Source organism: Lithobates pipiens, unplaced genomic scaffold (assembly GCF_037356315.1).
Source record: "Lithobates pipiens isolate NorthernLeopardFrog02 unplaced genomic scaffold, aLitPip1_a1.2 Scaffold_30, whole genome shotgun sequence".
Taxonomy (NCBI): Eukaryota; Metazoa; Chordata; class Amphibia; order Anura; family Ranidae; genus Lithobates; species Lithobates pipiens.
In genome coordinates, this window is record NW_027507791.1 from 31,275,975 (window position 1) to 31,290,749 (window position 14,775).

The following is a 14,775-nucleotide window of genomic DNA, read 5'->3' on the forward strand; positions in this document are numbered from 1 at the left end:
AAAACCAGGATTTATTTTTTTGCCACCTCCACCGCTTTAGCGCTGGGTCACTAACGGCCATTTGACACGTTCCTAATCGCACAATTACTGGAAGGCGCGGAGAAGCCGTAGATCTCACATGCCGATTCCACTAACGGGGGGGGGGGGGGGCCAAGTTGTTATCACCAGCAAACGTGACGGGCAAATTGCAGCAGGTTGGGGGGGGGGGAGGGAGGGGGAGGTCAATGATGTAATTGAAAGCCCTAGAGAGTAATGAGCAGGGAGAAGAGGGCGAGCGGAGAGAAGAGCGAAGGGCCTTCAGGAAATTGGGAGGTTGAGAGGTCGGGAAAAAAATCCACAGGCCTCGGAGAAGCACTTTGGCGCGTTGATTGGCTGGCACTTGTCACACTGGCTCAGCTCAGCCTCGTAGAAGGAGCTGCAGCACGTGTATAATTTATGGCCTCTACGTATCATGTGCATTATCTGTCTGTATTATACTTACCCCCGCCACACACGGGCTCCGGCGTCTTGCTGCCTGACGTCGCCCGTGTCACGGGGGGGGGGGGGGGGGGGGGTGTCACGTGACAAGGGCGTGCGTTGTGCGTTGCTCCTGTGCCCAGAACGATGGCGTCGGCAAACCTAATCAGGGACCGGGAGACGGGGAAAAAAATATACATATAATACAATATTGATACATTGTAACAAAACGTTTGGATTTCCATAATTACTGGAGGGGGGGGGGATCCTCGAGGGAGAGCGCTATTGGATTTGCGCGCAGCGCTTAGATGAGCCGAGAAATGCGCTGACAAAGGCCTATTGATTATTTTGTTACCTATTTATTAAGCTGCCTTAGGCAATATTTTTTTTTCCCCAGTTTCTAGGGGCCCCCGAGGACCCTGGAGGAAAAAAAAGGTCAGCGAGGACTGAGGATTGGTTCACGCCTACAAGCGCAACCAGGCGCTGGCGCGTCGTCCACGCGTTGCGTGTAGGGCCAGCTTATTCATTTCGGTGGGCTGCAGTGTGAGCAGAGACCCCCGTAAAAGAAGTCCCCGAGGCTGTGCTTCGTGCCTGCAGGTACCATTTCCGTTCGTTTCCCGCGCGTTTATCGCTCGTTGCCGCGTTTTGCGTGTAGGGGCAGATTATTCATTTAAATGGGCTGCAGTAGGAGCAGAAACACGTAAAAAAGAAGTCCCCCGAGGATTGCTTTGTGCCTGCAGGTGCCACCAAGTGATGGCGCGCCGTTGCGCGTTTTTCCGTTCGTTTCCCGCGCGTTTTTCCGTTCGTTACCGCGTTTTGCGTGTAGGGGCAGCTTATTCATTTAAATGGGCTGCAGTAAGAGCAGAAACACGTAAAAGAAGTCCCCGAGGCTTGCTTCGCGCCTGCAGGTGCCACCAAGTGATGGCGCGCCGTTGCGTGTTTTTCGTTAGTTTCCCGCGCGTTTATCGCTCGTTGTCGCGTTTTGCGTGTAGGGGCAGCTTATTAATTTAAATGGGTTGCAGTAAGAGCGGAAACACATAAAAGAAGTCCCCGAGACTTGCTTCGCGCCTGCAGGTGCCACCAAGTGATGGCGCGCCGTCGCGCGTTTTTCCGTTAGTTTCCCGCGCGTTTATCGCTCGTTGCCGCGTTTTGCGTGTAGGGGCAGCTTAGTCATTTAAATGGGCTGCAGTAAGAGCAGAAACACGTAAAAGAAGTCCCAGAGGCTTGCTTCGCGCCTGTAGGTGCCACCAAGTGATGGCGCGCCGTGGCGCGTTTTTAGTTAGTTTCCCGCGCGTTTATCGCACATTCCCGCACGTTTATCGCTCGTTGCCGCATTTTTGCGTGTAGGGGCAGCTTATTCATTTAAATGGGCTGCAGTAAGAGCAGAAACACGTAAAAGAAGTCCCCGAGGCTTGCTTCACGCCTGCAGGTGCCACCAAGTGACGGCGCGCCTCCGCGCGTTCATCGTTCGTTCCCGCGTTTTGCGTGTAGGGGCAGCCTATTCATTCATATTCAATGGGCTGCAGTATGAGCAGAAGCCCCATAAAAGAAGTCCCCTGAGGCTTGGTTCACGCCTACAGATGTTCGCAAGTTGTGGCGCGTCGCCGCGCGTTTTTTTTCGCTGGTTTCCCGCATGTTTATCGCGCGTTTTATCGCTCGTTGCCGCGTTTTGCGTGTAGGGCCAGAGCCCATTTATTGCAATGGGCTGCATTATGAGCAGAAACCCATAACAGAAGTCCCCTGAGGCTTGGTTCACGCCTACAGATGTCGCCAAGTTGTGGCGCATCGCCGCACATTTTTTTTCGCTAGTTTCCCGCGTGTTTATCGCTCGTTGCCGCGTTTTGCCTGTAGGGCCAGCCCATTCATTGCAATGGGCTGCATTATGAGCAGAAACCCATAACAGAAGTCCCCTGAGGCTTGGTTCCACGCCTACAGGTGCGATGAAGCACTGGCGCGTCTACGCGCGTTTAGCGCTCATTCTCGCGTTTTGTGTGTAGGGCCAGCCCATTCATTTCAGTGGGCAGCAGTAGGAGCAGAAACATGTAAAATAAGTCCCCTGAGGCTTGCTTCACACCTACGAGTGCGATGAAGCACTGGCGGGTCTACGCACGTTTAGCGCTCGTTCTCGCGTTTTGCGTGTAGGGCCAGCTTATTCATTTAAATGGGCTGCAATAAGAGCAGAAACACGTAAAAGACATCCCTGAGGCTTGCTTCGCGGCTACAGATGTCACCAAGCGATGGCGCGCCGCCTGCGCGTTTTTTCGCTCGTTCCTGCGCGTTTATCGCTCGTTCCCGCGTTTTGTGTGTAAGGACAGCCCGTTCATTTCAAGTGGCTGCAGTAGTAGCCGAAAGCTACTGGAGACTGGCTAGGCCACTCCAGGACCTTAATGTGCTTCTTCTTGAGCCACTCCTTTGTTGCCTTGGCCGTGTGTTTTGGGTCATTGTCATGCTGGAAGACCCATCCATGACCCATTTTCAATGCCCTAGCTGAGGGAAGGAGGTTCTCGCCCCAAGATTTGACAGTACATGGCCCTGTCCATCGTCCCTTTGATGCGGTGACCCCTTAGCAGAAAGACAACCCCAAAGCATAATGTTTCCACCTCCATGTAGGACGGTGGGGGATGGTGTTCTTGGGGTCATAGGCAGCATTCCTCCTCCTCCTCCTCCTCCTCCAAACACGGTGAGTTGAGTTGATGCCAAAGAGCTCGATTTTGGTCTCATCTGACCACAACATTTTCACCCAGTTGTCTTCTAGTGCTGGTCAGGACTCCTTCCAGTGCTTGTTGGGACTCCTTCCAGTGCTTGTTGGGACTTCTTCCAGTGTTTGTTGGGACTCCTTCCAGTGTTTGTTGGGACTCCTTCCAGTGTTTGTTGGGACTCCTTTCAGTGCTTGTTGGGACTCCTTCCAGTGCTTGTTGGGACTCCTTCCAGTGCTTGTTGGGACTCCTTCCAGTGCTTGTTGGGACTCCTTCCAGTGCTTGTTGGGACTCCTTTCAGTGTTTGTTGGGACTCCTTCCAGTGCTTGTTGGGACTCCTTCCAGTGTTTGTTGGGACTCCTTCCAGTGCTTGTTGGGACTCCTTCCAGTGTTTGTTGGGACTCCTTCCAGTGTTTGTTGGGACTCCTTCCAGTGTTTGTTGGGACTCCTTCCAGTGTTTGTTGGGACTCCTTCCAGTGCTTGTTGGGACTCCTTCCAGTGCTTGTTGGGACTCCTTCCAGTGCTTGTTGGGACTCCTTCCAGTGCTTGTTGGGACTCCTTCCAGTGCTTGTTGGGACTCCTTCCAGTGCTTGTTGGGACTCCTTTCAGTGTTTGTTGGGACTCCTTTCAGTGCTTGTTGGGACTCCTTTCAGTGCTTGTTGGGACTCCTTTCAGTGCTTGTTGGGACTCCATTCAGTGCTCGTTGGGACTCCTTTCAGTCCTCGACTGGATTCCTTTCAGTGCTGGTCGGGACTCCTTTTCAGTGCTGGTCGGGACTCCTTTTCAGTGCTGGTCGGGACTCCTTTTCAGTGCTCGTGGGACTCCTTTTCAGTGCTCGTGGGACTCCTTTTCAGTGCTCGTGGGACTCCTTTTCAGTGCTCGACGGGACTCCTTTTCAGTGCTGGTCGGGACTCCTTTTCAGTGCTGGTCGGGACTCCTTTTCAGTGCTGGTCGGGACTCCTTTTCAGTGCTGGTCGGGACTCCTTTTCAGTGCTGGTCGGGACTCCTTTTCAGTGCTGGTCGGGACTCCTTTTCAGTGCTGGTCGGGACTCCTTTCAGTGCTTGGTTGGATTCCTTCCAGTGGTTGTCTGGACTCCTTTTCCGAAAACGGTCCTCGGCAAACTGCACCATACGGGTTGGCTCATGCGAAAAATGCGCATGTTTGCAGATGCTGGGAGGTGCCATTGACAATACCACTGCAGCATGTCTGCTAAATAGCAACGTGTTTCACCCCCCCTCCCCCCCTTTGCTGGGCCTCAATGATAGAGCCACTCAGAGCTGTCACATGACCTCCGCCACTAGATTGCGAGCACGCGGTAATATGAACACGGCGCGGGGATTTACATGATTGCGTCGCCTCCGTGCCGGAATCTCAGTCCAGGAAGTAGAAGGTGACCCTGGAGGATGTCTGAACAAAGATGGCGCCGTCCTTTGGAGAGAGAAGTCAATGAAGGAGTTTTTCGGGGGGGGGGGGGAAGGGTTCTGTGATCTCTGAGCAATGCACGGACTTTTAATGTGAAAAATGTAAAGTAATGACAGGTCCACTTTAATATTAATGTCCACAATGGCTTGTACATAGTGTAAGATCCCTTTAAGAAAAGTCTCGGCACCCGATGGCTGAGGGGGCGTGGCCGGTACAGGTGCCCTTCAACGCCGGCCTTTATCTGCGGGAATCCATGATGGTTTCACACTCCGGCCCCTCCCAGGTTTATCTGGTGGGGGGTGGGGCGAGGGGGGGGGGGGGTCGGGGGGCGCTGACATCTTCCCTGATATCTCCCAGGAACGTGACACCATTAAGAGCCTCGGTGTCACATCGCCAACCTGCAAAGAGGCCGCGGCGCTGTCAGCGGCTGGAAGGGGCCCCCGGGGGACCCCACACACAGCGATGACTCAGGGAAAGAAGACGCAGAGAATCTGCAGGACGAGGAATTCTCCATTAATCATTTATTTCCCGATCGTTGTGGGAGGACTCCGGACTCTCAGTCTTGAACCGGTGTCCAGGCTCCTCCCCCCCCCCTGGACTCCTCTGATGTCACCGCACACGGCGAGCGCGTCACAATGTGCATTAGAAGCTGCAGCCAGACAGACAGGGCTCCGCCTTTTTTTTTTTTTATTCCTGGCTAGAGGACATCCGCCATCATCTAGAGCTTTCCTTAGCACCATGACTGTCCCCGGGCCCCGCCCCCTTTCATTCATTGGACAATCATGGAGCCTCAGCATCACACGTGGGGGTGCGACCTATGCAAATGAACCCTGGCTAGGAACGCCCACTCCTCCAGACTGACACCCGCCCATCAAGGTGTATTGATAATGGCATAACCCCTCCCAATTTCCCACTGGCCCTGCCCCTTTAATTAATTAGCCTTCAGTTCTATCATGGGGGCTTAGCGTCACATGGGGGCGTTACCTATGCAAATACAGCTTGACTAGGAACGCCCACTCCTCCAGAGTAACACCCACCCAGTTTGCTATTTGCATAACTCCTCCCACATCTCCCTGGCTCCACCCCTGTCATTCATTGCATTACAGTTCTTTCGATCATAGGGGCTCAGCATCACATGTGGGCGTTGCCTATGCAAATACAGCTTGACTAGGAACGCCCACTACTCCAGAGCAACTCCCACCCATCAAGGCATAACTCCTCCCATTTCTCCCTGGCCCCACCTCTTTCATTCATTAGCCTTCAGTTCTTTCCATCATGGGGGCTCAGTGTCACATGTGGGCGTTACCTATGCAAATACAGCTTGACTAGGAACGCCCACTCCTCCAGAGTAACACCCACCCAGTTTGATATTTTCATGACTCCTCCCACTTCTCACTGGCCCCGCCCATTTCATTAATTGGATTGCAGTTCTTTCGATCATGGGGGCTCAACGACACATGTGGGCGTTACCTATGCAAATACAGCCTGCCTAGGAACGCCCACTCCTCCACAGTAACACCCACCCAGTTTTATATTTGCATAACCCCTCCCACTGCTCCCTGGCCCCACCCCTTTAATTCATTTGGATTGCAGTTCTTTCAATCATGGGGGCTCAGCGTCACATGTGGGCGTTACCTATGCAAATACAGCTTGACTAGGAACGCCCACTCCTCCAGAGTAACACACACCCAGTTTGATATTTGCATAGCTCCTCCCACTGCTTGCATTTGGGCTGAAGGCTCTTGAGAGGAGTGCTGAGGCCGGGGGGGGGGGGGGGGTTTTGATGTTTTCAGAAAGCTCCTCCCACCAGCCATGATCTGCCTGCATTGCATAGAGAAGCACAGAGACCCGGTGATCTCACACATAATAAAGGGACAGTGTCAAAATAAAAAACAAAATAAATAAATAAAAAATGAAAGCCCCCCCCAACCCCCCCCCGTCCTTCTGTGATCATGCGCAGAAGCGGACGCATACGTAAATATGTAAACGGCGTTCGCACCACACATGTGAGGTATCGCCGCGATCGTTAGAGCGAGAGCAATAATTCTAGCCCAAGACCTCCTCTGTAACTCTAAACAGGTAACCTGTAAAAATGGTTAAAGCGTCGCCTATGGAGATTTGTAAGTACCGAAGCTTATCGCCATTCCACGGGCGCGTGCAATTTTAAAGCGTGACACTTTTAGGTATCCCGGCGTAACATCATCTTTCCTATCTTACAAAACAATTGGGGTATGAATTGTTTTTTTTCCCAAAAATGGCGTTTGAAAAACTGCTGCGCAGATATCGTGTGACATAAAAAAAAAAAATAACAATCGCCATTTTTTTTCCCTCGGGTGTCTGCTCAAAAAAATATATATATAATGTTTGGGGATTCAAAAAAATTTTCTAGAAAAAAATATTCATCAACTCTGACCAGCTTCCCTGTCCCCGCTGAAGAAAACCATCCCCACCACATGAAGCTGCCACCACCATGTCTCACGGTGGGGATGGTGTGTTCAGGGGATGGGCGGTGTTAGTTTCCCCCACACATAGCGTTTTACTTTTAGGCCATAAAGTTGAATTTTGGTCTCCTCTGACCAGATCACCTTCTTCCACATGTTTGCTGCCCCCTCCCCCACATGGCTTCTCACAAACTACAAACAGGACTTCTTATGACTTTCTTTCTCCAATGTCTTTCTTCTTGTCACTCTTCCATAAAGGGCAGATTTGTGGAGAGACGACTAATAGTTGTCCTGTGGACAGATTCTCCCCCCTGAGCTGTGGATCTCTGCAGCTCCTCCAGAGTTACCATGGACCTCTTGGCTCTTCTCTGATGAATGCTCTCCTTGCCCGGCCCGGTCAGTTTAGATGGACGGCCGTGTCTTGGTAGGTTTGCAGTTGTGCCCATACTCTTTCCTAACCAATAGCAATAGATGTAACCGAGTGCCGGATTCTGGTGCCGATAGTATGGAGCTCTTCTCAGAGATCCAGCTGTGTCTGCGGAATGTTTGTAGCGCCCCCTGCCTGCCGCTCATGTAGGCCAAACTTCAAACCCTCCCCCAGTGCCGGTGGTCACAGAGCTGACCATGAAACCTTTTTTTTTTTTGTCTTACAGGATGCCTTGGCACAGACACCGAGGAACGTCTGGTGGAGTACCTGCTCAGTTCAGGCCGCTACAACAAGCTGATCCGGCCCGCCACCAACGGTTCCGAACAGGTCACGGTGCAGCTGATGGTGTCCCTGGCCCAGCTCATCAGCGTGGTAAGTCAGATCCACGGGATGGGTTTATGGGGTTGGATGGCGTTAAGGGAAGTTGCCCTCACTGTGCACACGGCACTAATAATGTTTTCAGTACACGTTTTGCATTCTTTCGAATCCTGATTAGAATTAGCCTGCCTATGTTACGCCCCTTGTATTAGAATTAGCCTGCCTATGTTACGCCCCTTGTATTAGAATTAGCCTGCCTATGTTACGCCCCTTGTTACCATAAACGTACAATTGTAATATTAATGTGATATCTACGTAATCATGTGTATAAAAACCTTCACATGCGTCATAATAAAGGAGAACGGTTATTTGGAAAGATGCTGAGCGTATCTTTTGTGTCTGTTCCCTACTGCAGTAGTTATTATTAATTTGGAACCCACTAATCAATATGAGGATAGGAGTTGCCGATCTATAAAATATCCATTTCAGTCACCCTATGTAAGAGTAGGGCACCCTATAAAAGTACTAGGTCATCCAATGTAAGAGTAGGGCACCCTATTAAAAAGAGTAGGGCACCCTATAAAAGTACTAGGTCACCCTATGTAAGAGTAGGGTACAATATAAAGGCGTAGGGCACCCTATAAAAGTACTAGGGCACCCTATGTAAGAGTAGAGAACACTATAAAGGAGTAGGGTACCCTATAAAAGTACTAGGTCACCCTGTGTAAGAGTAGGACACCCTATTAAAAAGAGGCACCCTATAAAAGTACTAGCTCACCCTATGTAAGAGTAGAGAACACTATAAAAGAGTAGGGCACCCTATAAAAGTACTAGGTCACCCTGTGTAAGAGTAGGGTACAATATAAAGGCATAGTGCACCCTATAAAAGTACTAGGGCACCCTATGTAAGAGTAGGGTACACTATAAAGGAGTAGGGCACCCTATAAAAGTACTAGGTCACCCTATGTAAGAGTAGGGCACCCTATAAAAGTACTAGGTCACCCTATGTAAGAGTAGGGTACAATATAAAGGCGTAGGGCACCCTATAAAAGTACTAGATCACCCTATGTAAGAGTAGGACACCCTATTAAAAAGAGGCACCCTATAAAAGTACTAGGTCACCCTATGTAAGAGTAGGGTACACTATAAAGGCATAGGGCACCCTATAAAAGTACTAGGTCACCCTATGTAAGAGTAGGGCACCCTATAAAAGTACTAGGTCACCCTATGTAAGAGTAGGGTACAATATAAAGGCGTAGGGCACCCTATAAAAGTACTAGATCACCCTATGTAAGAGTAGGACACCCTATTAAAAAGAGGCACCCTATAAAAGTACTAGGTCACCCTATGTAAGGGTAGGGTACACTATAAAGGCATAGGGCACCCTATAAAAGTACTAGGTCACCCTATGTAAGAGTAGGGTACACTATAAAGGAGTAGGGCACCCTATAAAAGTACTAGGTCACCCTATGTAAGAGTAGGGTACACTATAAAGGAGTAGGGCACCCTATAAAAGTACTAGGTCACCCTATGTAAGAGTAGGGAACACTATAAAGGCATAGTGCACCCTATAAAAGTACTAGGGCACCCTATGTAAGAGTAGGGAACACTATAAAGGCGTAGGGCACCCTATAAAAGTACTAGGGCACCCTATGTAAGAGTAGGGTACACTATAAAGGAGTAGGGCACCCTATAAAAGTACTAGGTCACCCTATGTAAGAGTAGGGCACCCTATAAAAGTACTAGGTCACCCTATGTAAGAGTAGGACACCCTATTAAAAAGAGGCACCCTATAAAAGTACTAGGTCACCCTATGTAAGAGTAGGGTACACTATAAAGGCATAGGGCACCCTATAAAAGTACTAGGTCACCCTATGTAAGAGTAGGGCACCCTATAAAAGTACTAGGTCACCCTATGTAAGAGTAGGGTACAATATAAAGGCGTAGGGCACCCTATAAAAGTACTAGATCACCCTATGTAAGAGTAGGACACCCTATTAAAAAGAGGCACCCTATAAAAGTACTAGGTCACCCTATGTAAGAGTAGGGTACACTATAAAGGCATAGGGCACCCTATAAAAGTACTAGGTCACCCTATGTAAGAGTAGGGCACCCTATAAAAGTACTAGGTCACCCTATGTAAGAGTAGGGTACAATATAAAGGCGTAGGGCACCCTATAAAAGTACTAGATCACCCTATGTAAGAGTAGGACACCCTATTAAAAAGAGGCACCCTATAAAAGTACTAGGTCACCCTATGTAAGAGTAGGGTACACTATAAAGGCATAGGGCACCCTATAAAAGTACTAGGTCACCCTATGTAAGAGTAGGGTACACTATAAAGGAGTAGGGCACTCTATAAAAGTACTAGGTCACCCTATGTAAGAGTAGGGTACACTATAAAGGAGTAGGGCACCCTATAAAAGTACTAGGTCACCCTATGTAAGAGTAGGGAACACTATAAAGGCATAGTGCACCCTATAAAAGTACTAGGGCACCCTATGTAAGAGTAGGGAACACTATAAAGGAGTAGGGCACCCTATAAAAGTACTAGGTCACCCTATGTAAGAGTAGGGCACCCTATAAAAGTACTAGGTCACCCTATGTAAGAGTAGGGTACAATATAAAGGCGTAGGGCACCCTATAAAAGTACTAGATCACCCTATGTAAGAGTAGGACACCCTATTAAAAAGAGGCACCCTATAAAAGTACTAGGTCACCCTATGTAAGAGTAGGGTACACTATAAAGGCATAGGGCACCCTATAAAAGTACTAGGTCACCCTATGTAAGAGTAGGGCACCCTATAAAAGTACTAGGTCACCCTATGTAAGAGTAGGGTACAATATAAAGGCGTAGGGCACCCTATAAAAGTACTAGATCACCCTATGTAAGAGTAGGACACCCTATTAAAAAGAGGCACCCTATAAAAGTACTAGGTCACCCTATGTAAGAGTAGGGTACACTATAAAGGCATAGGGCACCCTATAAAAGTACTAGGTCACCCTATGTAAGAGTAGGGTACACTATAAAGGAGTAGGGCACTCTATAAAAGTACTAGGTCACCCTATGTAAGAGTAGGGTACACTATAAAGGAGTAGGGCACCCTATAAAAGTACTAGGTCACCCTATGTAAGAGTAGGGAACACTATAAAGGCATAGTGCACCCTATAAAAGTACTAGGGCACCCTATGTAAGAGTAGGGAACACTATAAAGGAGTAGGGCACCCTATAAAAGTACTAGGTCACCCTATGTAAGAGTAGGGCACCCTATAAAAGTACTAGGTCGCCCTATGTAAGAGTAGGGTACACTATAAAGGCGTAGGGCACCCTATGTAAGAGTAGGGAACACTATAAAGGAGTAGGGCACCCTATAAAAGTACTAGGTCACCCTATGTAAGAGTAGGACACCCTATTAAAAAGAGGCACCCTATAAAAGTACTAGGTCACCCTATGTAAGAGTAGGGTACACTATAAAGGCATAGGGCACCCTATAAAAGTACTAGGTCACCCTATGTAAGAGTAGGGCACCCTATAAAAGTACTAGGTCACCCTATGTAAGAGTAGGGTACAATATAAAGGCGTAGGGCACCCTATAAAAGTACTAGATCACCCTATGTAAGAGTAGGACACCCTATTAAAAAGAGGCACCCTATAAAAGTACTAGGTCACCCTATGTAAGAGTAGGGTACACTATAAAGGCATAGGGCACCCTATAAAAGTACTAGGTCACCCTATGTAAGAGTAGGGCACCCTATAAAAGTACTAGGTCACCCTATGTAAGAGTAGGGTACAATATAAAGGCGTAGGGCACCCTATAAAAGTACTAGATCACCCTATGTAAGAGTAGGACACCCTATTAAAAAGAGGCACCCTATAAAAGTACTAGGTCACCCTATGTAAGAGTAGGGTACACTATAAAGGCATAGGGCACCCTATAAAAGTACTAGGTCACCCTATGTAAGAGTAGGGTACACTATAAAGGAGTAGGGCACCCTATAAAAGTACTAGGTCACCCTATGCAAGAGTAGGGAACACTATAAAGGCATAGTGCACCCTATAAAAGTACTAGGGCACCCTATGTAAGAGTAGGGAACACTATAAAGGAGTAGGGCACCCTATAAAAGTACTAGGTCACCCTATGTAAGAGTAGGGCACCCTATAAAAGTACTAGGTCACCCTATGTAAGAGTAGGGTACACTATAAAGGCGTAGGGCACCCTATGTAAGAGTAGGGAACACTATAAAGGAGTAGGGCACCCTATAAAAGTACTAGGTCACCCTATGTAAGAGTAGGGTACACTATAAAGGAGTAGGGCACCCTATAAAAGTACTAGGTCACCCTATGTAAGAGTAGGGAACACTATAAAGGCATAGTGCACCCTATAAAAGTACTAGGGCACCCTATGTAAGAGTAGGGAACACTATAAAGGAGTAGGGCACCCTATAAAAGTACTAGGTCACCCTATGTAAGAGTAGGGCACCCTATAAAAGTACTAGGTCACCCTATGTAAGAGTAGGGTACAATATAAAGGCGTAGGGCACCCTATAAAAGTACTAGATCACCCTATGTAAGAGTAGGACACCCTATTAAAAAGAGGCACCCTATAAAAGTACTAGGTCACCCTATGTAAGAGTAGGGTACACTATAAAGGCATAGGGCACCCTATAAAAGTACTAGGTCACCCTATGTAAGAGTAGGGCACCCTATAAAAGTACTAGGTCACCCTATGTAAGAGTAGGGTACAATATAAAGGCGTAGGGCACCCTATAAAAGTACTAGATCACCCTATGTAAGAGTAGGACACCCTATTAAAAAGAGGCACCCTATAAAAGTACTAGGTCACCCTATGTAAGAGTAGGGTACACTATAAAGGAGTAGGGCACTCTATAAAAGTACTAGGTCACCCTATGTAAGAGTAGGGTACACTATAAAGGAGTAGGGCACCCTATAAAAGTACTAGGTCACCCTATGTAAGAGTAGGGAACACTATAAAGGCATAGTGCACCCTATAAAAGTACTAGGGCACCCTATGTAAGAGTAGGGAACACTATAAAGGAGTAGGGCACCCTATAAAAGTACTAGGTCACCCTATGTAAGAGTAGGGCACCCTATAAAAGTACTAGGTCACCCTATGTAAGAGTAGGGTACACTATAAAGGCGTAGGGCACCCTATGTAAGAGTAGGGAACACTATAAAGGAGTAGGGCACCCTATAAAAGTACTAGGTCACCCTATGTAAGAGTAGGACACCCTATTAAAAAGAGGCACCCTATAAAAGTACTAGGTCACCCTATGTAAGAGTAGGGTACACTATAAAGGCATAGGGCACCCTATAAAAGTACTAGGGCACCTTATGTAAGAGTAGGGAACACTATAAAGGAGTAGGGCACCCTATAAAAGTACTAGATCACCCTATGTAAGAGTAGGACACCCTATTAAAAAAGAGGCACCCTATAAAAGTACTAGGTCACCCTATGTAAGAGTAGGGTACACTATAAAGGCATAGGGCACCCTATAAAAGTACTAGGGCACCTTATGTAAGAGTAGGGAACACTATAAAGGAGTAGGGCACCCTATAAAAGTACTAGATCACCCTATGTAAGAGTAGGACACCCTATTAAAAAGAGGCACCCTATAAAAGTACTAGGTCACCCTATGTAAGAGTAGGGTACACTATAAAGGCATAGGGCACCCTATAAAAGTACTAGGGCACCCTATGTAAGAGTAGGGAACACTATAAAGGCGTAGGGCACCCTATAAAAGTACTAGGTCACCCTATGTAAGAGTAGGGTACACTATAAAGGAGTAGGGCACCCTATAAAAGTACTAGGTCACCCTATGTAAGAGTAGGGCACCCTATTAAAAAGAGGCACCCTATAAAAGCACTAGGTCACCCTATGTAAGAGTAGGGAACACTATAAAGGCGTAGGGCACCCTATAAAAGTACTAGGGCACCCTATGTAAGAGTAGGGAACACTATAAAGGCATAATGCACCCTATAAAAGTACTAGGGCACCCTATGTAAGAGTAGGGTACACTATAAAGGCGTAGGGCACCCTATAAAAGTACTAGGGCACCCAATGTAAGAGTAGGGAACACTATAAAGGAGTAGGGCACCCTATAAAAGTACTAGATCACCCTATGTAAGAGTAGGACACCCTATTAAAAAGAGGCACCCTATAAAAGCACTAGGTCACCCTATGTAAGAGTAGGGTACACTACAAAAGAGTCTGACACCCTATAAAGGAGTAGGGCATCCAAAAAAAGAGTCTTTATTGGATGCCAGATGGTTTATCAGGTGACATACTGCTTTATAGGGTGCCCTAATTCATTATAGAGTGCCAAACTCTTTTATAGGGTTTCAGACTCTTTTAAAGGGTGTCCTACTCCTTTACAGTGTGCCAGACTCTTTTATGGGGCACCCTTTAAAGGAGTAAAACATCCTATAAAAGAGTCTGACACCTTATAAAGAAGTAGAGCTCCCTATAAAAGTGTCTGGAACCATAAAAAGAAGTAGGGCACCCTATAAAAGAGTCTGGCACGCTATAAAGAAGTGGAGCTCCCTATAAAAGGGTTTGGCACCCTATAAAGGATTAGAGCACCCTATAAAAGTGTCTGGCACCATAAAAAGAAGTAGGGCACCCTATATAGCATTAGGGTACCCTATAAAAGAGTCTGGCACTCTATAAACAAGTGGAGCACCCTATAAAAGAGTCTGTAACCCTATAAAGGAGTTTGGCACCCTATAAAAGAGTTTGGCACTCTATAAATGCGTAGAGCACCCTATAAAAGTGTCTGGCACCATAAAAAGAAGTAGCGCACCCTATAAAAGAGTCTGACACCCTATAAAGAAGTAGATCTCCCTCTAAAAGAGTCTGGCACCCTATAAAGGAGTAGGGCACCCTATAAAAGACTCTGGCACCCTAGGAAGGAGTCTGACACCCTATATAGGTGGAAGGCACCATATAAAAGTACTAGGTCACCCTATAAAAGAGTAGGGCACCCTATAAACGA

At 47.6% G+C, this 14,775-nt stretch overlaps 1 protein-coding gene across 1 annotated transcript in view; it reads left to right on the forward strand.

Annotated features, from left to right (window-relative positions):
• The window catches only part of CHRNB2 (cholinergic receptor nicotinic beta 2 subunit), a 53,315-nt gene that overhangs the window by 22,342 nt on the left and 16,198 nt on the right, over positions 1–14,775 (forward strand). Inside the window, exon 2 of the mRNA XM_077463938.1 lies at positions 7,670–7,815. Within this exon, the coding sequence (XP_077320064.1) occupies positions 7,670–7,815 (146 nt within the window). The remainder of the gene's footprint in view (positions 1–7,669; positions 7,816–14,775) is intronic.